The 26,951-nt window shown below is 42.0% G+C and overlaps 1 protein-coding gene and 1 long non-coding RNA gene across 8 annotated transcripts in view; one reads left to right on the forward strand and one right to left on the reverse strand.

Moving 5' to 3' along the window:
* The window catches only part of ZNF177 (zinc finger protein 177), a 33,831-nt gene extending 16,161 nt beyond the window's left edge, over window positions 1-17,670 (reverse strand). For 3 of the 7 annotated variants that reach the window (XM_070625600.1, XM_070625599.1, XM_070625598.1), the window contains exons 1-6: window positions 17,237-17,670; window positions 6,697-6,917; window positions 6,129-6,217; window positions 4,358-4,534; window positions 3,785-3,846; window positions 3,157-3,238 (exon numbers count right to left, since the gene is read on the reverse strand). In XM_070625600.1, coding sequence (XP_070481701.1) covers window positions 3,157-3,238; window positions 3,785-3,846; window positions 4,358-4,391 — 178 coding nt within the window. In that variant the 5' untranslated portion in view covers window positions 4,392-4,534; window positions 6,129-6,217; window positions 6,697-6,917; window positions 17,237-17,670. The remainder of the gene's footprint in view (window positions 1-3,156; window positions 3,239-3,784; window positions 3,847-4,357; window positions 4,535-6,128; window positions 6,218-6,696; window positions 6,918-17,236) is intronic. The other 4 variants (XM_070625603.1, XM_070625604.1, XM_070625602.1 and 1 more) reach the window with 4 other exon arrangements.
* Window positions 2,783-4,055, forward strand: LOC139084155 (uncharacterized). Its single transcript, XR_011541507.1, has 2 exons — window positions 2,783-2,880; window positions 3,808-4,055. It is a non-coding gene; the product is annotated as an uncharacterized lncRNA (long non-coding RNA).
* Window positions 17,671-26,951: the final 9,281 nt, after the last annotated feature.

A 26,951-nucleotide genomic window follows, 5' to 3' on the forward strand; every position in this document is an offset into this window, starting at 1 on the left:
CATTAAGAAAACCAACCTCAATAATAACTCAAACCAAAGACTCTAACAACAAGAAAAAAGCTATTTGAACAGACAGTTCACTGAAAATACATGAATGAGAAGCACATGTAAAGATGCTCAACATCGTTAATCTTTAAAACTATGGGTCTACCTTAAAAAACACACACACACAAAGGCAAATATTTAAATAAAAATTTACTTTGTTTTCTTATCCAGTATCAATTTTCTTGTAGGCAGTAAGGGAAAATTTGTACTCCAAAAGTTTCCCAAATTCCTTACACTTAGGTTTTATTTAAAAACCTTTTTTTTTTTGCTGAGGAAGATTTGCCCTGAGCTAACATCTGTGCCAATCTTCCTCTGTTTTGTATATGGGTTGCTGACACAGCATGGCCACCAACAAGTGGTGTAGGTCCGTGCCCAGGAACCGAACCCAGGCCACTGAAGCAGAGTGTGCCGAACTTAACCACTAGGCCATGGGGCTGGCACCTTAAAACCCTTTTGATAACCAAATTTTTTCATTAAGGAAAAAAACCCTTTTAGGATTTTTATTTTTATAAAAACATATTTACTAAAAGCATTCTGATTTTTTTATTCAAACAAAATTTCTCCAGTGTGACTTTTTACATGTACAGTAAATTAAGATAGCCTTTTCCACATTCCCTGTATTTCTTTCTTTGTTTTTTTTTTAAAGATTGGCACCTGAGCTAACATCTGTTGCCAATCTTCTGCTTTTCCCTTCTTCTTCTCTCCAGAGGCCCCCAGTACATAGTTGTATATTCTAGTTGTAGGTCCTTCTAGTCCTGCTATGTGGGACACCACCTCAACATGGCTTGATGATCAGTGTGAGGTCCACTCCCAGGATCTGAACCAGCGAAACCCTGCACCACTAAAGTGGAGTCCGCGAGCTTAACCACTCAGCCACAGGGCTGGCCCCCACATTCCGTATATTTCTAATTTACAGTTTCTCTCCAGTGTGAATCATGTTTCCTAATGACAAAGAACAATCAAAGGCTTTCCTTTATCCATTTCACTCATGGGATCTCTCATAATGTGTGCTTTCATACTTTCCCATAGAGGAGGATAAAAATTCCTACACTTTTTACATTCGTAAGATTTTTCACACTTGTGAAATCACAGCTGAATATTAAGGTATAAGGCAGAGCTAAAGGCTTCCAACCTCCTTAGAGTAAGGTTACCTCCAGTATAAATTAGTACATGTTCAATAAGTGTGAGAAAGTGTTGAAGGCTTTCCCACATTCTTTACAAGCATAAGCTTCTCTCAAGTGTGAATTCTTATACATTTGGTAATGCATGAGGAATTACTAAAGGTTGTCCCACATTCCTCATATACATGGCTTATCCCCACTGTGAGTTCTTAAATGTCGAATAAGATATGTGGATCAAGTAAAGGCTTTCCCACATTCCTTAAATTCAAAAGGTGGTTCACCAGTGTGAGTTCTTATGTGTACTGTAAGGTGTGAGGAAATGGTAAAGACTTTCCCACGTTTTACATTTATATGGCTTCTTTCCAGTATGTGTTGTTTTACGTTGACTAAGGTGGAAAGGATATCTAAATGCTTTCCCACATTCCTTACATTCAAACGGACTTTCTACACTGTGAATTCTTAAATGTTGAATAAGAAATGAGGATCTAATAAAGGCTTTCCCACACTTCTTACAATTACAGGGTTTTACTCAGGGTGAGTTTGCAGGTGATATTAAAGCAAGATGAATTACTAAAGGCTTTCTCACATTCCTTACATTGATAAGGCTTCTCACCATTGTGCATTCTCATATATACAGTAAGGTGTGAGAAACTAGCAAAGGCTTTTCCACATTCCTTACATTTATAAGGCTTTTTTCCAGTGTGAGTTCTTCTGTGTTTTATAAGACCTGAAGAATCAATGAATGCTTTCTCACATTTATTACGCTCATATGATTTTTCTCCAGTGTGAACTTGCATGTGAATATTAAGTTTTGAGACACAAGTAAACTCTTTGTCACACTTCTTACAAACATAGTGTTTCTCTCCAGTATGAAATTTTATATGTTTAGCAAGATCTGGGGAATAAAGAAGGCTTTCTTAAATTTCTTACATTCCACAGGCACCAGTCCACTGTGAGTTCTTAAATGTTGAGTAAGATGTGAAGACCCAGTGAAGGTTTTCTTAAATTCTTACATTCAAAGGGTTTTTCTACATTGTGAGTTCGCATGTGCACAAAAAGGCTTATAGAAGGAGAATAAACTTTCCCATATTTCTTAAGAGCATATGTTTTATCTCCATCATGAATTCTCATACATTCTCTAAGATGTGAGGAAGAAGGTAAGCCTTTTCCACAGTCAGCGCATTTACAGGATTTCTCTTGAGTATAAGTTTTCTTGTGAACCAGAAGATGTAGATTTTGGCTGCAGGCTGTTTCACATTGATTACACTTAGGAGGTTCCTCTCCACTATGGGTTTTCTTAAGTAGTTTAAGGGCAGAGTTCTTTGTGAAGGCTTTGCCACACTATTACACTCACAAGTTTTCTTTCTGATGTAAGTACTCCTGTGAGTTTTATGGTATGAGCGTTCACTCAAGGCTTCTTCACAATGGGAAAAGTTAAACGATTCCTCTCCATTGTGTTTTCTCTCCTGTTGAAGAGATTATTGAGAAAAGTTTCCTAGGTTTACTATGTTCAGAGATTCTCCCCTCTGCCTTGAATTGTGTTAGACTATACAGGAAACAAATCAGTATGACTGAAGTATTTTTGTTTTTTCTTCCATTTTCACTGCAATGCACGGTACCAGACCTGCGTGCTTTCAAGCAGTATGAAGTGACAATTCTGTAGAAAGTTCTGTTGTATTCTTTATTTCACAAGGATTCTTACAGAGTTTAGCTGGTAAGTGATCGAGACAGAATTATTTATCAAAAACTTCATCTGAATTATATATATGGGAATATTTAGCTGAGTGAACACTGATGAAATATATTGTGAAGGGTATTTAAAGTATTTGCCAAGTTCACTCTCCAAGACTCTATAAGAAACAGCTTCTTTTTGGGTGAATAACACTAGCCTCAAACGTCTTTCATGATTATTGTGCTGCTTTTCTAATTTATGGAATTTCCAATCTTCTACTAGTGTGGAAGGCAAGGAATTACACCTTGTGAATCTTACCATTTCCACCACACTGGATGTTTCCCCTGCAAAATATTCTGCTGAGGTGCTGACCATTTGGTATTAAGACATGTGTCCCAATCTGAAATAAGATTAAAAAAAAATAAGTTCTTGGAGAAATAAATGATGGAAGGAAGGTTTTAAAAATGAAGGCCAATGTGTATTTACTTTCAAACATTAACTTAAAATATATTGAAAAAAAGAAATAAATGAAAACAGAGATTGAGAAGTTTGGTTGTATTAAGAGTTTGGCAGTGATAAGGTACTGTGGTCACAGTTAGGTGATTTACTAAGAAATGATTCTATAAACATTGAGACTAACAGTGAACAGAAAGCAGTATAACCAGGAAAACAAAGTTGAAAGAAATGGATAAAGAGCTAAATGCAAATGATAAATTTGAAGAAGAAATGGGACAGATCTTACTGTCCCCAGGCCAAAAGGAAGTTTAAGAAGGTGGATGAAAAGTTAAAGAAAAAGGGAAGTTTGAGGTACGAAAGGAACCTTAGAAACCAAGTGGGCTCAGTATTCTTAGAAAAAAAAAAAAAGATCTTCAAAGCTTCCTATTTAACATTTCCAAATGGTCTGCACCTTTCATGGATTAGAGTTGTTTCACATAAAGAACCACACCTGCCTTCTCCCTCGCTTTGCAGAACTCTTCCCAGTGTCCTCAGCTCTCCTCTTTGTTCCACCTGAAAGATCAGACCAGGTCTGCTCTCAGAGAAAGACGACTGATGTAAGAAGAAAATGCAAGGATGGCAAATACTTCCATAAACCAAGGGGCCAAAATTCTGCTCTTCAGGGATATCAAATAGTGTTGGTATAATTTGAGAAACAACAAAATGCTCATGCCAACTCTAATAAACCAGAAAACTTTCAAATAAACTAAAGTGCAAACACACATTCTGTCTCTCATTGGGCACCAAAAGGGTTGCTGATCTTTCCCCTGAAATCCCGGCTCAAGCTTGTATAAACATTTTTGAAGTCCTAAGCCTTTTACCCATAGAGAAAGTAAAGCCAGTGCAATGAACAGATCTTCATTTTCATGAGGAAAATACTTGATGGTAAGGTCCCTGAGAGCAGAAACAATGTCTGCTCTGTTTACTACTGCATTGCGATTAATAAGCACAGAGCCTAAGATACATTCACTTTAAAAATATTTGTTCCTGAAAAAACTAAATGAAGAAATGCTATCAGCCTTACGTATTGCAACCAGATTCTTGTAGTTCTCCAGCATCACATCTCTGTACAGGTTTCTCTGAGTTTGTTCCGGCAAAGTCCACTCCTCCTGGCTGACTTCCACAGACACGTTCTCTCACTGGGTCCTAAACCATCACAGACATCTTGGCATCAGGCAATTGCCATCTCCACCAATATTCACTGGAGAAAGAAGAAGGGAGATCCAATGCCTAGACAGGGTTCCACGTTCTCCCACCACCTCCCCGAGGGCTTGACCTTCTCCTCTCTACCTGGACATACTCACTGGTGATTTCATCCAGTTACATAGCTTTAAGAGCACCTCTTTCACCCGACTGAATGAATGTATCTACCTCCTCACAACCAGACTGTGACCTCTTCTAGTCTGACTTTTCTCTACTGATAGGATTTAACACAGTGCTGAGCAGATTACAGATATAATAAATGCTGGTAAATGAATGAATCATTCCTCCAGTGACAGCACAAATTCTGAGAATTGCATGTCTACTCTCTCACTGTCTATCATAGCAAAATGACAACACACGATCAACATGGATGAGAATCGGATTGAGTTAATAAATAGTGTCCTCCCTCGGAATCCGAGGGAGACTGGTGCCAGGACCCCCCCCCCCCACTTCCCTCCCCGAGGATATCAAAATCCACAGATGCTCAAGCTCCTTATATAAAATGGCATAAAATGGCGTGGTATTTGCATATAACCTACACACATCCTCCTGTATACTTTAAATCATCTCTAGATTACTTATAATACCCAGCACAATGTATACAATATGTAAATAGTCGTTATACCATGTTTTTAGGTAATAATGATGAGAAAAAAGTATTCCTGAGGCTGTAGCACGTTACATAGCTAGCCTTAAACTCCTTGCTCTGGCTCTCCTCAACCCCCTCACAGTAGTGCTCATAGAGGGTAAGTGCTTTTCCACTCATAGTTTTGCCATCAACAGGGATATGCTTCTGTGACATGTCCTCTAGCCACACACGATGCTTTCTCAGTGTTTGCAAGTGCTTTACCGTGAACCAGAGAGACCATTTTTGCCACTGTAGGGGCAGCACTAGCACTTCCATGAATTCAAGCTCCTTCTGCTTGATTGTGCAAATGCTCAGTTTCTTCTTCCTGACCTCACAGCCCTTCAACAAGCGCCATGACACTTTTCAAAAGATCTAAGATTTTTATTTTCTCATAGAGAGAGAGCACTTAACACTCCCTCTTAGCCTTCGAGGGATTGCTTTTACCACTTAATTGCTTTTTAGGAGCCATTTTTTTCACAGAAACAAAGGGTGCATACAACACAAGTAGCAAATGAGCCAGACTCAAGGTGAAGCATGCTCAAACAAGGAGTGCTGAAGAGACTGAGGATCTGTGAAATGCCAGCAGGCTACAGCAGGGTATGCCTTCACATCACTTCATTTGCATGGCTTCTGCATAGTACTCAGCATGCAGCAAATTCAAGTTTTGCTTTTTGGAACCTTTTGGAGGTTTCCTTTTTTTTTTTTTTAATATTTTTGATCCATGGTTGGTTGAATCTGCGGATGTGGAACCTGCAGATACAAAGGGCCAACTGTACTGGGACAACAGTACCATTTCCCTATGTAACCTGTCAACCACGTGAGAGGTCCTGAGGAAATTTAACTGGAGACTCAGGCCCTAAGCAGGCCCTATTTACATTAAGAAGCTCCGTTCCACTAGAAGGAACCCTGTCTACCTGGTAGGAAGAAGCATGCACTTTAATAAAAGAACATATTTTCTACTTACCTGAGTCTAATTTGTCAGAGATCCAGCCACAGTCTTTTCCCCTTCTGACTTCTCCTTATGAAGACAGAAAAAGTCTTGGGAAAGACGACCTTGTGGAGAAGAAATAAAACCTGAGAACCCAGGCTGCCCAGTTTCCACACTCACAAGCCTGAAAGCCATTCCACACTAATTCTAAATGGACACACACACACACCTGCCATAAAACGCCCGAGCAGCCTCTCTCATCTGAAGTTACGAAAGAAAAGGGGTTCTGGACTTTGATAAACAGGAGGAGGAGTTTAATAATCCCATTTTACAGATAAAAAAATTCAAAGTCCAGAAAGATAGAGTTGTTGTTTGCCAACAATGATAAAACTCATCATATGATTAAGCAAAACTTCTCCCAAAAAAATATACATACTTACTCCTCCTTTCCAAATACCAGGACTTGGACAACAGGATAGTCTATCTGCTTAAGGCCCCTCCTAGACAGCTGAGAAGCAGGACTGCTCAGGCCCTGATCAGAAGACAGGCCGTTCATGGGCTAGTTAACACAGGGTCTCTGAAAGGAGCATCAACAAGGACTTACCACAAGGGGAAAGATCAATGTCTGGCATCCATTGAGTCAGAGAGTGAAATCTGCCCAAATATTTCTTGTTCCCAAAGTCTCTTCAAGACAGTGTCTGAATTTAATGGATAGGTCAATCTCAATTCCTCTTGATCAGGTAGTAACTGGGAGTCTTGCCTCCTACCGTCACTCTTTAAGCAACAGGTAATACTCATCTGCCATCAAGCATCATTTATCAGCCTCTGTGGAAGATGAGGTTATATATGTGAAAGCCAACAGAAACTGTAGAGTGCTAAACCACATGAATATAAACAATAACAACTGTCATTTACTGAGTACTCATTATATGTCAGAAACAGTAGTAGCTCATTATCAAAATAGTTATTATTAATGTCATTCAACAGTTGAGGCAATCTATGTTCAGACAGGAGTAGTAACTGGCCCAAGATGACCAATTAAGCAGGAGTGAGTCTGGGTTTGAATGCGGGTTACTCTGTCTCAAAAGCCTGAACTTCTGAGGTTACTATTATTCTCCAACATGACTGGAAGATGATCTCGAAATGGTGTGCAGGAAATGATTAACACAGCATATCTGGGTTGCTCAAACTCGGCACTTTCCTGAGAAAGTCCTGTCTTCAGGACGCACCTTTGGCTTGTCTTGTGGAAAATGACCTCCGAGCCCATGGAATATCCTGCCGGATAAGAGTTTTTGTATGCCCCAGGACCTGGACCATACTATACTAGTTTGCACAGTTTAAGCTAACAAGGTGATTGATAGTGACCACCTGTTTTTATATGCCTCAGACTTTGGGCAACGTAAGTTCAAACCCTGGGGGGCTGAAGTCAGTCATGCAGGTGCTACACGGCCACGTAACTGACCTCCAATAAAAAACCTGGATGCCAAAGCTCAGGTGCTACAGACTGAATGTTTGTGCCCCTACCTCATTCATATACTGAAACCTAATCCCCAAAGTGATGGTATTTGGAGGTGAAGCCTTTGAGAGTCGATTAGGTCCCTTATGCAAAAGGGATTAGTACCCTTATAAAAGAGACCCCAGATAGCTCCCTTGTCCCTTCTGCCATGTGAGGATGCAGAAAGAAGACCATCATCTACTAATCAGAACGTGAGTCCTCACCAGACACCAAATCTGCTGATGCCTTGATCTTGGTGTTCACAGCCTCCAGAACTGTGAGAAATTTCCGTCGTTTGTAAGCCACCCAATCCGTGATATTTTTGTTACAGCAGCCCACCGACCAGACTAATGCATGATGGGCTTCCTTGGTTGGCAACATTTTACATGTGATGTTACACATTGTTACTAGGAGGATTAAGCAATGCCCTGTGACTGCACTAGGAGAGGACACCTGGAAGCTTGTGCCTGGTTTGTTCTGGAATTAGTCTCCTGTGTCTTTTCCCTTTGCTGATTCTAACCTGCAGCCTTTTGTGGTAATAAACCATAACCATGGGTTTAACAGCAACGAATCCTGTGAGTCCCTCTAGTGAATTGCTGAGTATGAGGGTGGTCTTGAGGACCCCCAACACAAACGGTTTATCAAATTCAGGTATCTCTGACAGATGCCAGCATCAGAAGCCCTAGTAACTAATGGCCATCAAAGGTGGTCCAGAGAGTCCAGGCGGCTTTAGAAGAGGTTTCCAAAGTCTTTACAGTGAAGGAGTCTCTGAGGACACTAATGGGAGTGCCTATTGATTTTAATTTGAAAGTAAAACTTGTAAATGAGGCATATGGTGACAGCACAACCCAAAAAGGACTACAAGATGTCAGACTTAAGTGTCGTTAATAAGTGTGTCAAATGAATCTCCGTGCAGGAGGAGATCATCAATGTAAAGCCACATAGCCCAAGTTGCCTTTCTTCAAGTCCTTTCACAGGCTTATGCCTTCATTCATTATGCATATATTTATGAAGGGCCTTCTCTTTGCTACATAATACACTAGGCACTGAGCAGAGAGCAGTGAACTATACAGAAAATGCCCCATGCCTTAGGTGTCTCACATGCCAAAGGGCTAAGCAGATGATAAACACATAAATTTGTATTATATTAGTTGGTGGTAAGTGCTATGGAAAAAAGTAGATGAATGGATAAGGAATATTATCCCCTACCTCCCCCACCACACACACATATACCCAAACATGTTTCTTTACAAACTCAAGACTAGTTCCGGGCAAGACAATGACAGGCTAGGAAAATTGCCATTTCAGAAAACTCTTGAAAACTGACATCTGCCTTGTCTAAAAAGTGATACTCAACTTTTGATTCAAAGCACTAGAATAGTACCATGGTTCACAAAACAAACTCAGAATACATTGCAAATGCTGGTCTATTCCAGCAGGGGATCAGCTTAGAAACACTCAAATAAGAGATCTGACACTCTCCCGTAGATCCTATCAGAGAGTATAAGATGTATGGAGCGGGTGGAGTGCTCAAACAGACTTTGCCAAAGTTTATCTATTTCATAATTTTTCTAAAAAATTCACATCTTAGTACTATTCATCAGTTCTACTTTTTTCCACTGAATTTTGCCTTTATTTTTATTCCTCCCTTACTTATGCTTTATGTTCATTTTCCTGATCTCTTTCAAACATTTGGAAATTATAGCTGAGTTCATTTTTTAAATATTTTATTGAAGTACACATTCAAACAAGTATAGAATTACAAATGTATAGTGTATTATCACGAATTTCTATACCCCTGAAGCACTCATTATGCCTCATCTAAGTCATTACTCCGCTCCTCTCTCAAATGGAAGCACCATTCTGACTTCTAACACTATAGATTAATTTGGCTTGTTTTTGTTCCTTAACACAGGATGGAACCAAACCTGGGCCCTCTGATATATCCCACGTGCAGGAGGAGGAGTGGCCTCACATGTCCTCAGTCTCTTGCCAGATGCCATGGTGCTGGAGGATGTCACCCCTCCTGCAGACCCTTGACTACCTAGGAAGCCACTTGGGACCAACTGAGTGAAAAGCAATGAGAATTCATGGCATTCTATGCTGATGGCACTACTAACCATCATATGTGATAGAGCCTCATAGAATGTTGCTGTTTTCCATCCTTTAGCCATGATGTTTCTAATAAAGGATGGGACCCCAAAAAACAACACTCTTGGCCAAACTTCAGGCAGTACAATAGTTATCATAAACTATTGGACCATTACCTAAAAATATAAATCAAAATCACACATCTCTACATATAACTACAACCACAATACAAGGATTTGCCTGGATATTCCTTATTCCCTTTGGTGTTACAGACATTTACTGGTAGTAACCAAGACACATTTCACTGCTTAGAATATACAACGCTGGGTTCTTGCAAAAGGCATTCAATATAACTTTCACATCCCCTATAGGTACAGATAACCGGATTAACTGAGACACATAATGGTCTCCTGAACAAATCCTGTTCAGATTCCAGTCCAACAAATAAACCCTTAAAGTTCTCTATTTTGCCCCAGGCCTTAAACTCTATCTATAAGTTTTTAATCTTGCCCCATCCCATAAGGGCTGGAAGCCAGATCGAAGGGGCATACTCTCCTGGGACCTACTAACCATTGATTGTCCCAAAGACCAGGCAACTGTTTATCTTATAAGGGACCCATTTGAACATAAGCTTCCATCAAAAAACAAAAACCCTGTCAAGTACAGCTGCACACTATTCTGGCAACAGTGGACTTATTATTGGTCTCGTTGCTTTCACTGGTTTATAATCCAGAGGCTCAAACTCTCCAAATAAGCCATTGTTTCAACTAAACATGGCAAATGCGGGGCTGGGCCTGTGGCAGAGTGGTTAAGTTCGCACGTTCCGCTTGGGCAGCCCAGGGTTTCGTCGGTTCGGATCCTGGGTGCAGACACGGCACCACTCATCTAAGCCATGCTGAGGCGGCATCCCACATGCCACAACTAGAAGGACCCACAACTAAAAATATACAACTCTGTACCGGTTGGCCTTGGGGAGAAAAAGGAAAAATAAAATCTTTAAAAAATACATAAGTAAATAAAAGTAAACATGGCAAACGCTGAGATCCACATCAACTGGAGTGGGTATCCACTAGAAAAGGATATTCTAGTTCCACACCTCAGCAACATCACCCTGGCCCAGGAGCTCATTGCTGGAGATGACATCACCTCAGATGACATCACTCTAGCCCAAGATCTCTCCACTGGGGATGGCTTCAACCTGACACTAAAACTTCTGCCCTCGCAACCCCATGGAGTGCTTTTTCTAAAGCACAAATTGAATGTAGGACAGTTTTTATTTTCTTCCTTCGATATTGGGGATTCTATTATGATTCTAAATTCCCTGTCTGCTTAGCCCATGATCAAGGTATATTCCTTGCTCTCTGCCAAAACATACGCACCTACACTCCCATGCCTACAGGGCAATCTAGTAGAGGTTACTAGTATCTATATCATTCCAAAAATTAATAGACTGTATGATTTCAAGTATATGACATTCTGGAAAAGGCAAAAGTATGGAAACAGTAAAAATATCAGTGGTTGTCAAGAGTTGGGGGGTTGGCGGGAGAATAGGCAGAGCACAGAGGATTTTTAGCACAGTGAAGATACTCTGTATGATGCCATAATGATGGACTGGATACATGTCATTATACATTTGTCCAAATCTATAGAATGTACACCAAAGAGTGAACCATAATGTCATCTGTAGACTTTAGGTGTTTATGATATGTCAATGTTGGTTTATTAGTTGTAACAAGCATACCACTCCGGTGGGGGATGTTGATAATGGGAGAGGATGGGGGAGGTGAGGAGAGCAGGTATTATATGGGAACTTTTTGTACTTTCCCCTGAATTTTGCTGTGAACCTAAAACTGCTTTAAAAACAAAGTTTTAATTTAAAAAAAGAAGAAAAAATTAGTGGAGATTATTACTTTCCCCAGGAAGCACTTGCCTGATATTAGTCAACCCCTCGACGTCCTGGGGAGAGGACCACCCATTCCCTGATGCCTTCTCCTACTGACCCCTCCAACTTTTCATCATGACCTCCTGCCTTGAGACGATAATCACTCCTCCCTCTTGGTTACACACAATACCACTAATCTTCACATATACTTTACAAACTTACCAGTTCATACCCTCCAACAAAACTGCCAGACGTGCCACCCTGATCTGAGCAAATTTCTAAAACATGTTACAACTCCACCAAGATATTGTTAGGGACCACAAAAAATTTTAGATTTATTTTCTTGATTAATGCCATATAAATGGGAAACTTAATTAGGGGCTGGCCTACAAGGACTCCTTGTGCTTCTACTTGTGTTCCTCCTTTCTACTATCATGGTAAAATGCTCTCTGTGTTGTTTAGGAAAACTTAGGCCCTAGTCTCTAAGAGTCTCCACTATCATCACCCCAAAGTTACTATCATATCAAAATATCAGCATACTGATTGTATTGTACACGTACACATCTTTTTTTCTATAGAGTACAAGTTTTCGACATCTGAAAAAGAAACCTTTTTGGTTTTTTTTTGAGGAAGATTAGCCCTGAGCTAACGTCTGCTGCCAATTCTCCTTTTTTTTACTGAGGAAGACTGGCCTTGAGCTAACATCCGTGCCCACCTTCCTCTATTTTATACGTGGGATGCCTCCTCAGCATGGCCTGGTGAGTGGTGCCACGTCTGCACCCGGGATCTGAACCGACGAACCCTGGGCTGCCAAAGCGGAACGTGCGACTTAACCACTGTGCCACCAGGCTGGCCCCAGGAGCACAACTTTGATATGCAAACCAATCACTCCAGGGCCATACTATCTCTATCTGACCCACACACCATAGGAGCCATACACCGTAGGAGGCAATATTCCTCTGCCTTAATCATCCCAGGGCCAAAGAGTAGGCAACTAGAGACCACGCCTATAGTCCAAAGCCTGCCAAAATTATTCAAACTAGCCAATCCTGGCTGTTTTCTCTGCCTTACCTTTCCCGTGGAAATTCCCATTAAGGCAGTGGCCTAAACCTTTTCCTAGCTGCTGCTTCTTCTGCATCCTGACCACCCTGGTATTTTTCTATATGAACCTGCATAGTATGCCTTGCCTCTTGTCTCTAGGACCTGTGAGTACCTTTGTTTCTTCCTGAGCCTCTCCTGTCTCCTCTTGTGGCAGCACCTGACTGACGAACTCATAAAAGAATACATGACAGAGTTACTACTGCTTTCTTATTCACTAAGAAACTTTGTTCTCTAAAATCAGAGACTATCAGAAATTCACTGCTTGAAATTATATCAGAAAGACTGAAACATCCCAATTTCACCTGGAGGATCTATGTCATTATTTCGACACTGAGAAAGAGGAGTCTAGATTTAAAACCCAGGTGCTGAGCTTCAAATAAAGGGTTTCTGGACACAACATTCCACATCTATCTTAATTTTATCATTTCCAGAGAAATAGGATCCTGGGTTGTTTGGAGTGCAGACTTGATGTCAATCCCTTTATACAGTCCTGCTTTGCTTTGAGACTATCAAAACATTGCTTCATTCCAATTTAAACACCACCCTTCCTCAGAATCCACTAAGTATCCACTTTGCTTTATTCGGCTGAGACACCCACTGTTCCTCTGCTGTGCAGTCTCCCTCATTGCAATGAGTAAAAAAATCTGATTTTCTTGGACTACAGTTTTGTTCCTAGTTTTGTCAGGCTGCTTTGGCTAGGATAATTGGAAGCAACACAAATTCTATTCATAGGAGACAGGGTGAATAAACTATCATATATGCACTAATGAAGGGCTCTGTAGCCAGAAAAAAGGGTAAGGAAGATCACTACAACCGGGTATAGATTAATTTCCAGTATATAGTGTTAAATGGGGAAAAAAAGTACCTTCATGTGAAGATAACCTGAATACACACACACACACACACACACACACACACACACACACACACACACGGTGGTTATGTCACCCAGGGAAGTCCCTAAAACATTTCCATATCAAAAACAAAGCACAGCTTTGGGAACCAAGGTAGAACAATGCCAGGAGGCCAGATAGCAGAACCAGTCCAAACCAGAAAGGTCCAAGATGGTGATGGGGTGCCGTGTGCAAAAGCTGCCCTGTGCAAGAAGAGACGATCTGAGGATGCCTCATGCCCCCACCCAGAGTGATGATGCAGAGACCCCCTCCCCCTTCACATGCCATAAGAACCCTGCTCACCTTCCCTTCCAGAAGGTGCTTAAGAGCACGGGCTTTGCCTCCTCCATTCACTGATCAATGAATAACGTTTCTGCTCTGCTATTCTGAACCTGGTCCCATTCTGTTGCCACAAGTGGCTCCCACTTGCGGGTCATTGGTCCCTTAGGGCTTGGTGACAATTATTTCTGAGAAACACTGAACGGTTACACTACAAACTAATAGATGAAAACGGCTAGCTACTAGTGGTTATGTGAGACTTCTGAATTACCTTTTTATATGGTTTTGCCTTTGAACCATGAAAAAGTTTTAAAAACTTAAATAACAAGTTTATTCAAAAAGGAAGCAAACCTTAATGTTAAATGTAAACAGAAATGAATGTAACAGTGTATCAAATTGATAGCATAACCCATAACTTTGCAGAGAAAAGACTTAAGAGTTCATACAAATATTTGAGCACAGTATTCTGCACTTTATATCCTTAATATAAACCTGTAAGGACAAAAAGAAATGCAAAGAAACTCAATACTTTACTGAACAAGTCTACAGTTGGTAGTAATATTGATTTTATAATTTTTTAAACTACTGTACACAGACTGTAGAATAAAAAAATATATTAATGCTATTAGGAACCAAGTTTTTATTACAAGAGAAAAGAGATACAACTATAAAATAAGAGAAAGAAAAAAAGCATATAATATTAAACTAGTACTGGGAATATGAATATGGACTTATAATGTAAGAAAATATATATTTTAGATACCTACCGAAAGGCTTAGACAATTATACCCTAGTACAGTAGCACTGAGCCCATGTATCACATAGACCTTGGTGTCTAAAAGGAAATAGGCTTTTTGGAGAAATCATTGATTCCAGGTCTGTAACAGGAAAGTATAAGTTGTGATACTCCAAAAAGAAAAACGTATAAAGGCCAGGGGAGGTGGGGAAGGAAAGCTCCTCCTCACAGAAGACTGCTAGCTCAATAATGGAGAAGGAATTAGAAAACTTACACAGAATAGGGGCCAACCCCAGTGGACTACTGGTTAAGTTAGGCACACTCTGCTTTGGTGACCCAGGTTTGGTTCCTTGGTACGGACCTACACGACTCATCTGTCAGTGGCCATGCTGTGGCAGTGGCTCACATACCAAAAAAAAGAGGAAGACTGGCAGTGGATGTTAGTTCAGGGCAAATCTTCCTCAGGAAAAAAACATTAGAATTAGAAAAACTACCATTTTGTAACCCCCCAATGTAAAAATAGGTTAAGGTGAAGATCAACAAGTGATGCTAAAACCACTGTTGAAAGGCTGTTGCAGAACAGATTATTGTTGTTAAAGTATCACTCACAGATCATCGAAAAGAAAAACGTGACTATGAAAGAAAAGGCACCTTGACCAAATGCTTAGCATCACTAATAAATATGGGACAACTTTCATTTATCTGCCTCCTGACACATAATGATGGCATACAATATGAAGTACACATCACCTAGGAAATTTTGAAGTCTAAATCTGGACAAGCTCTATGTTGCTACTGTGAACAGGAAATGTGGCCAGTGCAACTGAGAAACTGAATTCCTAATTTTACTTACTTTTGACAAATAAAAATGGCAAGTAATAGGATATATTGGAGTATATGAGGAAGCCATTTGGTGTAAACCTAATTCGGCCTGACCTTATCTTTCCAAAAGGGCCTGACCGAGGCCATGGAGCACGCATTGTATATCTGCTTTAGAGATTCCCTCTGGCAAGAACAAAGGCCCTTGAGATAAAGGTGCAACTTCCCTCCCCCTCCCAACATTGGCATTTCCTTAAGGATTAAGCATCTTTCCTTAGGCTAGGAACTGATTGCTGCGCTCACCTGTGACCACCCAGCCCAAGACAATAGGCTTGCCTCCTGCTATGCCCTCTGAGATAGCAGACTCACTACCTGCTGAGTCCATCAAGCGCTGTGCCAACAGGGCAATCTTGTGACTATTGTGGGAGGGACCTTTCAATCATATGTGAAACATCCTGTTTGGGGGTATATAACCACTCTGTACACCTCACTTCTTTGGTGCCCTTTCTTCCTTCGGGAAGAAAGGCCTTGGGCCATGGTCCTCAGATTTTAGCTCAGAATAAACTCTCCCAAATTTTCATTTATAGATTGGTTATGGATTATTTTCGTTGACACTTTTAATTAACTTAAGTTTAGAAATAAAATTGATTCAGTTTCTAAAATCCTTTTGAGTATGTTTGGAACAATCTGGGTTTGTAAACCTACCTTGTCAACAGTAAATTTTATGAAATCTAAATACAGATCAAGCATTTCCAATGAAAATTTAGCACCCTCACTGAGATGTGTCGTAACTGTAAAATACACACTCAATCCCAATGAATTCGTACAAAAGAAATGCAAAATTTCCCATTAGTAATTTTTATATTGACCACATTAGTCATTAATTTCACTAATAATGTTCTATAGATAACTGGATATGTTGGGTTAAATAAGATATATTATTCAAAATAATTTCACGTGTACATTTGTAATTTTTCTAAATTGGGTGCTAAAAAACTTTTGTTACATCTGTACCTTGCATTATATTTGCATTTAGACAGTACTGCTCTAGACTCAATGTCCATTTTACAAGAAATACAAGAGACAGACAAATTAAGTCAACAAAATCCTGGGAAAACAACATCATATCAGAACGCCAATATTTTACAATATAACTCTCCTGGAATCTTCAGGAACCAAAATTAAATTTCAAAACTGCAGGCGAATGTTTTAGGCGAATCAGACTAAAGAAATTAAAGACGAAATGTATTGCATGCAAATCTTTAGATTCTAGCCCCCAAAAAACCAACTATAAAGACAACTATAATAGACATTACTGGAAAACTGGAGAAGTTAGATTTTCTTGGGTGGGACAATGGAATTCTGTTTTGTTTTAGTGGGAGACTGTCCTCATCCTTAGGAGGTGCATGTTTAAGATGAATGGGTGAAGTGAATGTCTGCAATTTACCATTAAGTAATTCATCATAACAACATCCTTACAACAAGAGACAAAAGAGACAAAATCTTAACAATTAGTGAATCTAGATGAAGGGGTCATGGATGTTCGTTTGATTGCCGCTACAGATTTTCTTTAGATAAGAATTTCAAAACGAATACCTGGGAGAAAAATCCATGCGTCAAAACTCATCTTACTCACGGTAAATTCAATTACCCACGTCTGTGGCTAACAGACATGAGCCTGCATCGTCTTTCTTCCTAGAGACGCCTGTATCTTGAAGCTTTGGGGATTTACAGGGCTCTGACGGGGTAAATTTTATATTTATATGAATTCATTCACTGGTGCACTTAAATACAGAGCGCTCCCTAGTACCTGCAAAGCTTTCTCTTTCCACTGGAATATAAACTTACCAGACTCCCATAACCGACACCCACAGCCGGAGCAACTCCGCCTAGTGCTCCCCGGGACCCGAGAGAACTGCGGGCTGGCGGGGACAAGGGGGCGCTGGGCCCGGGTCACTGTGACGCGAACGACGGAGATGCTTGTCTTTCGCGAGAAAGGACCCGCAGGTTGCTCTGGAGGCCTCCGAAAAGGGGAGGCCGGCGGGGTTACAGGCCTCCTCCTCCCGGGGCTGCTGCCTCGGCTCCACCGGGCTGAGCGAGCTGGTGCTTTCGGAGGAAGGGTGGCTGCCGCGTCCGCGCCCAGGCCGGCGCACTTTGACCCCGCGCCTCCCCTTTGGGTCTGTCTGGCTCCACGCTCCCAGATGCGACAATTTCACCCCCTTCGCGGGCGGGAGCGCGCAGCTAAGATGGCCGCCGCCTCGCGCACGCGCACCGTCGGCCTCCAGAAACAGCCTAAAGGGCGGGACCTCAGAAATCCTGCAGACGCTTCTTGCATCCTAGAGCAGGGGAGAAACGTAGTGGGGTGCTGGGTCCAGACCCGGAGGCCGGGCTGTGGCCGAGGGCCGGCGCGGTGGTTTATTTTCCTCCCTAGCCTGTGCCTCTTACACGTCTTGCACGAATAGCAATTGCTTTCAAATTTTGTGCATATTTGAATGCACAAATGCATTCAACTCTTCATTGCACAACGGTTGCTGCGCTCCCCCCCCCCGCCCCCGAGATAGTGAATACACTTACTGCATAGTTGCACTTGACCTTTTCATATGGAAACATAAATTCACTGTACGTGATTCAGTTTTTCAATGTAGTTCAGCCTCCTCTCTGTGATTCCCCTTGCCTGGGAAGGGAGCTGCAAATTGCAGTTAAGATGGCGGGGATCAAAGGCTACAGCATCTCAGTCTGGGGCCTCTGACACTACACTGGAAGTGAAGAGGTGACCCTAAGTTTAAATCTGAGATGGCTTCTGCTAACTATGTGGCTGAGGCTGCTGTCCTGGAGCAAGGGGGAGATTCTTTAGCTGCTGGGTTTCAGAGTGACTGTAATGCCCAGTGGGTCTCTGATTTCCGTTATGTTTCAGAGTTAAAAGTCCAAGAACTTGACCATCCCTTTCATGTACAAACAGAAAAAGAAAACAGCTTAACAATTTATCATAATTTGGGAAACTTAGAGTTGGAGAGTTCTCCATATTAGCCTTGAGTTGGTCAAAGGCTAACTCTGCAGTGACCTCTTAAGGCAGAGACTCAGGAGTGTCATTAGTCATATCATGCAAGGAGGCAGATAATTAAGTTGGCAATGCACAGACTATATACAGTAAGTCTTAGGACTCCTCTAAGTTGTCTTTTTGTAAAAGGGGAGGGAATTCTGAATGGCTGTAATTCTCTCTGGTGTGAGGGACTTGCTTCCCAGGGATATGCCATGGACTAGATAGAGACAGTTAGCCATTAATGATTAGGTAACTAGTAACTAAAGTATTTTTTGGCAATTACTAACGGTAGCTTTTAGTTATTCACCCACCCATTGTTAGCTGTGCTGCTTAGGCAACATATTATCTGATTCCCAATAGGTTCCTATAGATAACACTTCCCTGGTGCCTGGGTCACCATGGTAATGTATGCTTCAGTTGTTTTTCAGGAAATAAGAGTGGACCCCTGTCTGGTTCACTCTGGTTGAGACCCCCCAACTCATCAACTTGGCCTGTACAGATGACTGATAGGTAACCTCCTGTCCAGGAGCCAAAAACTCCACCCTCAGATCATGCCAACACTGCTGTTTTTTGAAGATGTGTCCTATGAAGAGACATGAAGTTTGACTATGCTTGCACAGATCATTAATTACTTCACTCCTCCTTGCCTCCAGTCATCTGTTCCCACACTTTAGACCACCTTGCCCTTCTCCCCCATAAATATTGCTAGTCCCCAGTTTTGGGGAGGTGGATTTGGGATTTGCTCTCCTGTCTCCTCACTTGGCTGCCTTATGAATAAACCCTTTCTATGCTATAAACTCATTGTCTCAGTGATTGGCTTTATCATGCGACAGGCAAAACGACCCTGGTTTGGTAACAGAACCTGCTGGGTCTGATCGAATTGTAATTTATCCTCAGAAACTTTATGTGTTTACATAGCCAAAGTTTTCCAGAGATAAAGAGAGTCCTCTTGGGAAGAGCTTAGATCAGGTGAACATAAAAACAAGTCATCTACATCTCCAATCAAGGTAGAAGAATAGGGAGGGTGTAAGTCTTGGAGATTATGGCTGAGAACCTGAAAGAAGTATGAGGGACCTTTAATGAAGCCTTGTGTCATCATCGTCCCGGTGTATTGTTTTGCCACGTCAAAGTGAAAAGATACTGGGAGTCAGGATGTAAAGGAATACTACAGAAGGCTTAACAGAGACATAGTACTGTGAAGGATGTTGATTTTAGATGGAAAGAAGCCAGAATAGTATTTGGGTTGGGGACCACAGCAGGCATGGACACACAATATAATTTATAGCCCTTATGTTTTTACAAAACAATACCCACTCCCATTACATTTTTAAGGAGGTGGGAGTGTTACAGAACCTGGTGCAAGGAATGAGGAAGCTCTTGGCTATGAAATTTGCAACAATAGGTTATAGTGCTGCTAGAGCTTTGAATTTTGATACTGGCACAATTTGCAGAGGCGTTGTGGGCTTTATATTGATTCATATGGGTTCTATAATCTTTCTTTTTCCCATATCTGTAGATGAGGCTGCCTCTATAGATGAGACATCAGGTACCAAGGAAAGTAAATCAGAAAACTGAAGTGATTATAAGGAGGAATTGAGTTGGGGACACAAGAGTGGAGGATCCTCAAGGGAAGCCACCATAAATTAGTATATTAGGACATCAGAGTCTGGGAGATAATAAAAATTCTTCAGGTGTGCACCTAATAGTGGCTCCCCATTGAGTCCAAAGTCCTATCCAAATAGTTTAGTGGGAGTGGAAGGACTGACGAGAAAGACATGTTGAGAAGTTAAGGGTTCCCAAAGAGACAGGCAAGGTGGGGAAAGAAAAGGGACCGAGAGAGTATGTTCTTCCCCCCCACCCCCCGCCATGTAGCTGGAGTGTTAAATTAAGAATGTGAAGATTATGACCTGGTGAATGGAGAGGTACAAGCCACCCACGTGGGGTTGGCAGGTAGCTCTTTCAGCATCCAAGCTCCTCCTTTGGGGAAGTGAAAACCCTGGGGTCATTTTGATTGAAGGCACAGTTTCAACCCACCCACACAAAGGAAGTAAAGTCACAAGATTTATTACTTATAAATCCCAGAAACAAGGGGGCACAATGAGCCAGGGGAAGCTAGTGCCTTGTGTCTGTTGCAAGTCACGAGTGAGCAGGAGATAGAGAGCACGGTGGCAAGCACCTGTAAGGTAGTTGGGGCAGAGGTCACTAACTTTTCTCAGGCTCAAGTCTAAGTGGCTGTTTTAACAGGTGCCCTGGGAAAAGCATGGTGGGAATCCTAAGCTCAGGTCCTTATCTAAATGTCCAGACTTTGGGTGTGAGCAGGCTTGTCATACTGTAAAATACTTAGGCAGCAATTCAAAATAGCTGTTTTCTCATCACAGAGAGGGAGAGAGGGAGAATGTCAATATATTTGATTGGTAAGTCAGACCATTGAGACCTTTTTATTGCTCTAAGGAAGGTTCATGGAACACTGAGAGAAATTAATGGTGGGAAGTGTGTCCCTGGTGTTTTCCAAAACTAAGGTTTGATGGCCATTTACTCATAGTGTTACTTCAGCTTGCTGATCCAAGGGTCATTTGTGAGATAAGCAAAGTAATAAACCTTTTCATACCCTCTTGGTATATGTTTGTGGCATCATCAGTCTTGACATCCAAAGCAAATTTTGGGTGTGTGTGGGTCCATCCTGTGTCTGCAGGGTGGCCATAAGATAACTGGTTCTGTGGATATCAGTCAGCCTCCTTCACCACCTGCTCTTGTCGACCCAATGGGCTCCTGAAGAAAGTGGCCATGATGGCAGGGATGGAAGTTATGCATGGGCTCAGCAAGATGGACACTACCACTCATCTTGGGCTCAGCTCTAAGTGGCTATTTTAAAAGGTGCTAAAGCCCCTATTAAAGCCCCTGCTAGGTGCCCAATATGCCAACAGAAAGACCATTACTGAGCCACTGATGTGTGAGCCACTGAGTTGTACACTTAAAAGTGGTTAAAAAGCCTCACTCCTTTGTGAGGAAGGGAATCAGCTAGGTGGCAGGTTGATTACATTGGACCACATCCATCATGGGAAGGTAAGTGATTGTTTCTTAGTAGAGTAGACACTTACTCTTGTCAATTTAGAAAGCAAATTTGCCTGCTACTTTATCTCAAAATGAGTTTATTCAGGGATAACTAAAAGAATTGCAGTTTGGGAAGTGCATTCTATGGCAAACCCACAGACAAATCCAGAAAACAAAGGAGGGGAGCTGCCTTTGTGGAGAAGAAGGGGGAGCAGGGAGGGATGAGTAGGGACTTTCCAAATCAAAGTCCATTGGGGGAAAGTAGCAGTTCAGAGTGGCAACGGCTTCTCATTGGCTGAGCTGCAGCATTTCTCATTGGCTGGGCTGTTGCCAGGTGGGGAGAGAAATCTTCCTTTAGGAGTAAAGCAGTTTTTCTCCTGTCTAGGATGCAAGCCTCGGTCTTTTCCCATTTGGTGTAATTGATGATGTGTAATAGGGCTTGAGAGCTCCCCTGACAGGACTTCCTGACTCCAATTTAGTTAAGGTTCCTTTTATTAATTTCCACACTCTGGATATGAATTTGTCTTCTGTGTCTGCACTGCTTCTGCCAAAACTACCATCTGCGGACTTACAGGATACCTGTGCACCCCTATGGCATTCTACACATTACCAAGGAACTCATTTCATAGCAAATAAAGTGTGGCAGTGGGCCCATGCTCACAGAATTTTAACATATTTAGAGATTCATGTAACTATTCTAGAATGGCCCTTTGAAGATTCAGTTGTGGCACCAATGAGGCAGCAATAGCTTGACGGGCTGGGGCAATGTCCTCTAGAATGTGGTATATGATTTAACACAGCATCCAGTATATGATGTTCTTTCTCCCATAGCCAGTATTCATGGGTCTAGGGATCAAGGGCTGGAAACAGGAATGGCTCCACTCACTATTACCCCTCATGATCTGCTAACAAAATTTTGCTTCCATCCCCATGACAGGTTGTGTTGATCTAGAGGTCAAAGCTCCAAAGAGGGGAATGCTTCCACCAGGGGACACAATAATGATTCTACTGAACTGGAAGTTGAGACAACTACCTGTCTACTTTGGGATCATGATGCTCAGAATCAATAAGGAAAAGAGGGGCAGTTACTGTACTAGTTGGGGTGATTGATCCTGACTACCAAGGGGAAATTGGGTTGCTACTACATAGTGGGAGTAGGGAGGGCTACATCTGGAATGTAGGCGATCTCCTAGGGTATCTCTTAGTACTCCCTTGTCCTGTGAGTAAAGTCAATGGAAACCTCAACAACCCAATTCAAGTAGGACTTATAATGGCTCAGATCCTTCAGGAATGAAGGTTTGGCTCACCCTACAAAGCAAAGAACATGATCAGCTTAGGTCAAAGGAAATATGAAATGGGTAGTGGAAGTAGGTAGAAGGTAGAAAGGACTGCAGAAATCTTGGTACATAGCAACGTCCTCCAAACTCCTGCACCAAAAAACTTGACCAAACTCGAGCACGGCTTCCGGCAGCATCAGGCTGTGTCCCTAGGATGACCTCAGCCCCACATTAAAATGCCTGTCTGAGAAAGCTCAACACTGCCAGGAAAATTTACTGTTTGTTTTAGCCAACACCTAATGATAGGCCCCTGACCTCTCATTCTTAGAGCATTTACTAAAAGGGGCTTCCAACCGTGAATATGTACCTCTTGCGACTCGGAAGTGTTTCTCTCAAGGGCCTGCGAGCCATTCCTTTGAAATGTGATCACTGGGAAGGATAGGGCCTCTGTCTCTCAGTCTCTGGGCTCCCCTGCACAGTGGCCTGGGGTAAATCCTTTGTCCACTTTCCCCAGTGACTTCCTTTGCTCCTCCTGGGAGATTAGAAAGAGTGTAGGTAGCTGACACACTGGTCAGGGACAAAAGCCAACAATGAGACAAAACAGTGAAGCACAACAAGCTTTTTAAAAAATGTACATAGGGGCCCGCCCCATGGCCCAGTAGTTCAGTTCACGTGCTCTGCTTCAGCAGCCCAGGGTTTCACTGGTTTGGATCCTGGGCATGGACTTAGCACCACTCATCAGGCCATGCTGAGGTGGTGTCCCACATAGCACAACTAGAAGGACCTGCAACTAGAATATACAACTACATACTGGGAAGCTTTGGGGAGAAGAAGAAGAAAGAAAGAAAGAAAAAGATTGGCAACAGATGCTAGCTCAGATGCCAATCTTAAAATATACATATATATATATATATATAACATAAAATTGACCATTTTAACCACTTTTAAGTGTACAACTCAGTGGCATTAAGTACATTCACAATGTTGTGTAACTACCTTCACTATCCATCTCCAAAACTTTTTCAGCATCCCAAAGAGAAACTCTGTGGGGAAACAAACATTTTTATGAAATTGGGTCATGCTTTGGTCTCCAGGGTCTCTGGAGATGGGAAGGTGTGAGTTTAGTTGCAGCAAAATGAGGATGTCGCATTTGTAATCAACACAGTAAAATTCCAACAAGATCTCAATCCATTGGTTTTTTTCTCTGTGCCCCAAGGTCACGTCTGAAGTGGATGCGGTTGACACAAATAATCCGTAATCAATCTATAAATTGAAATTGAGGTGAGTTTATTATGAGCTAATATTGAGGATTATAATCTGGGAGAACGTTTCCACCAAGGAAGGAAGCTCTCGAAAGTGAGGTGTACAGAGTGGTCATACACTATCTTGGAACAAACAATATACGTTACATATGACAGGAATAGTTCTTTTACTAATGTCATGAGATGCTGAGCTAGCACAGCAGGTCAGTGGTCATGAGATGAGTTAAAGCAGGTCAGTAATTAATCCTTAGTTTCTGGGAAGAAATGCTTATCTTTAAAGAAATGCTGATATTGGGGAAGCAACATCCCTATCTTTAAGGGCATCATTCTTGGCTTGGGACATTGTAAATGTTTAAAGCAGTTGTACAATGCATGCTCAACACGCCACATCAGTCCTTTCTGGAAAAACAAGGTCAGGCTGAGTTAGTTTTAAACCAGATGGCTTCCTCATATACTCCAATATATTCTATTGCTTTTCATTTATTTCTCAATGCACACATTTAGACACTTCAAAGAGACTTCAGGGAGGAGCGGGCTCCTTTGAGATTGAACTTGAAATAACAGAACAAAATTAACTTTCTGGACACTGATATGATTCCCTTTCGCTTCATCCTATTATTATTGGCCTATTTTGTACATTTCCCATGGATGATGACGTTGTTCTAAACACTCTAGCATGAGTGGTAATGAACAATCCTATTACCCTGGACTTCCTGCTGACCAGTTGAAGCAGGTTATGTTCAGCTGCCTAGCTCAGTGCACCTGGCTTAATGACATACTTATTTGGCTTGGCTCTGGATGGAAGCCTGGCTGTCGTATATCCTCCATGAACCCCTCATTGCCCTACTGGGAGTCATGGTCACTCTTTCCTGATGATCCCTAAAAAGGAACAGAACCAATTTGGTACGAGCTCCTATCAGTACAATTAATTAGGGGATCTGTATTAGTCTCCTATTGCTGCTGTAACTCGTTATCAGAAACTTAGCAGCTTAAAAGAACACAAATTTATTATCTTAAGGCTGTGGAGGTCAGGCGTCTGAAATGGATCTCACTGGGCCAAATTCAGTGTGTCCACAGGGCTGTGTTCCTCCTTGAAGCTGTAGGGGAGAATTCGTTTCCAGCTTCTAGAGGCTGCCTCCATTCCTTGGCTCATAGCCCCACATCACTCTGACTTCTGCTTCCATCCTCACATCTCTTTCTCTGACTCTGACCCTCCTGCGTTTCTCTTTCACTTATAAGCATCCCTTGATTACATTAAACCCACCTGGATAATCCAGGGTAATCTCCTCATGTGAAGAGCGTTAATTTAGTCACACCTACAAAGTCCCTTTTGGCATATAAAGTAACATATTCACAGGTTCTGGGGGTTAGGACATGGACAACCATTCTGCCTACCACAAAAAGTATCTAAAGAGAATTCTTAGCTAGATACATGAAAGGTTGGGACCTAGAGTTGCAGAGAAATGGCTCTTCCAGGTGCCTCAAGACTTTGCATCTATCCATACGGACCACGCAGGAAAAGGCTTGCCTATGTTGGCAGAACACCCTGTGATCTTCCCAGAACATGAGAGGATGGGAGGCCTGTAAGGAGCTGCTAGGGGGCCATCTCCCACTTGCCTCCCCTGGGAGGCTGTCATGAGACAGTTTCTCATTGCCTCCTGGATTCTGATAAGACAAGGGGTCCTGCCTTGCTCTCTTAAGAATAGAACTGCAGAATTTAAAAGTGCTTAGCTGCAGTCTAGATTTAGCTCCCCAGCAATGGTGAAGAGGAAATGGTCACAAAGTAAGGTTTGAAGTCGGTGGTCATTTGTGGCTGGCAGTTGGGGATCTGATTGTCCCTGGGGTATCGCCCAAATGGTTTTATCTAGTCCAAGGTGATTGTTCCACTTCCTGGGTATTGGGAGCAGGTTCAAGTTTGTTTTACAGAATGTTTAGTGGAGCAAAGTTTGTGGGTGGTAAGTGAAGATGTCTCTCTCTTCTGAGAAACTTTCACTGAATAGAACATGTTTGCCAAATCTATAACTTTGTACTGTTCACCCATGTTATTTTGCATGTGGTCCTTTAAGGCAATGATATTTGGTAGGGATGCTCTAATAAAGGGTACAGTCTTGTTTAACTCTCTATATTCTATAATCAGCCTCCATTTATGTGTAGTGGTTTTAAGCACAGGCCATACCACGGAACTTAAAGGTGAGATAGTAGGAATTAGGTCCCCTTTTTTCGCTAAGTGAGCTAGGATAGGCTGTAATTCTTCGGGTCTTTCCTTAGCTAGTACTGTGGCATATTGACCACCCACATATTGACCACAGGGGAAAGTTGACTGGTCCCCACCAGGTGGCGCTCACCAATAGCAAAAGCTTTAGGCTTTTCATGAGGTTGACTGAGGAGGCCCATTCCAACAATGGGAAAATGGATTGTCTGGGAGGAACAACAAGGACAGAAGCATCTTTTAGCAAAAGTGGGCCAATTTTAATAGTTACGCAGGTAATTGCCCTTGTAATTCATTCCCCTCCTAAGTCATTCACTTCCTGGGGTGTGGAGGGGGGTGCTTCCTGGGTTAGCTCCTTAAGGAAGGGCTTGAGCTCTGGGCTGCAGAGATGGTGCATACTTCCTTCTCCAAGAGAGAATCAGCCCTTCTTCTTTTTTTCCTTTTTTGTCTTTTATTTTTGGATGGTCACTGGCAAAGTGGAGGATAAAATCTCTCAGTTCCTATTTTAGTGACACCATGTTTTTTGTGTGTCCCTCTCTAGCCCCCGTCTCTGGTGGGCACCAGTCCTTTTTTCCAGGATCCTCCCCTCTGTCATGTCTCATCTCCTCCAGGAGTTTAGGCTCCCACTTCCTCTCTGGGTAGCATCCTGGTGAGAAAGTGCCTTATGCAGGGTCCAACACCCATCCTGTGATTTGGAGCCACCTCCTTTGGACTCCTGGGAGGG

The sequence above is a fragment of the Equus przewalskii genome, chromosome 6 (genome assembly GCF_037783145.1).
Source record: "Equus przewalskii isolate Varuska chromosome 6, EquPr2, whole genome shotgun sequence".
Lineage (NCBI taxonomy): Eukaryota > Metazoa > Chordata > Mammalia > Perissodactyla > Equidae > Equus > Equus przewalskii.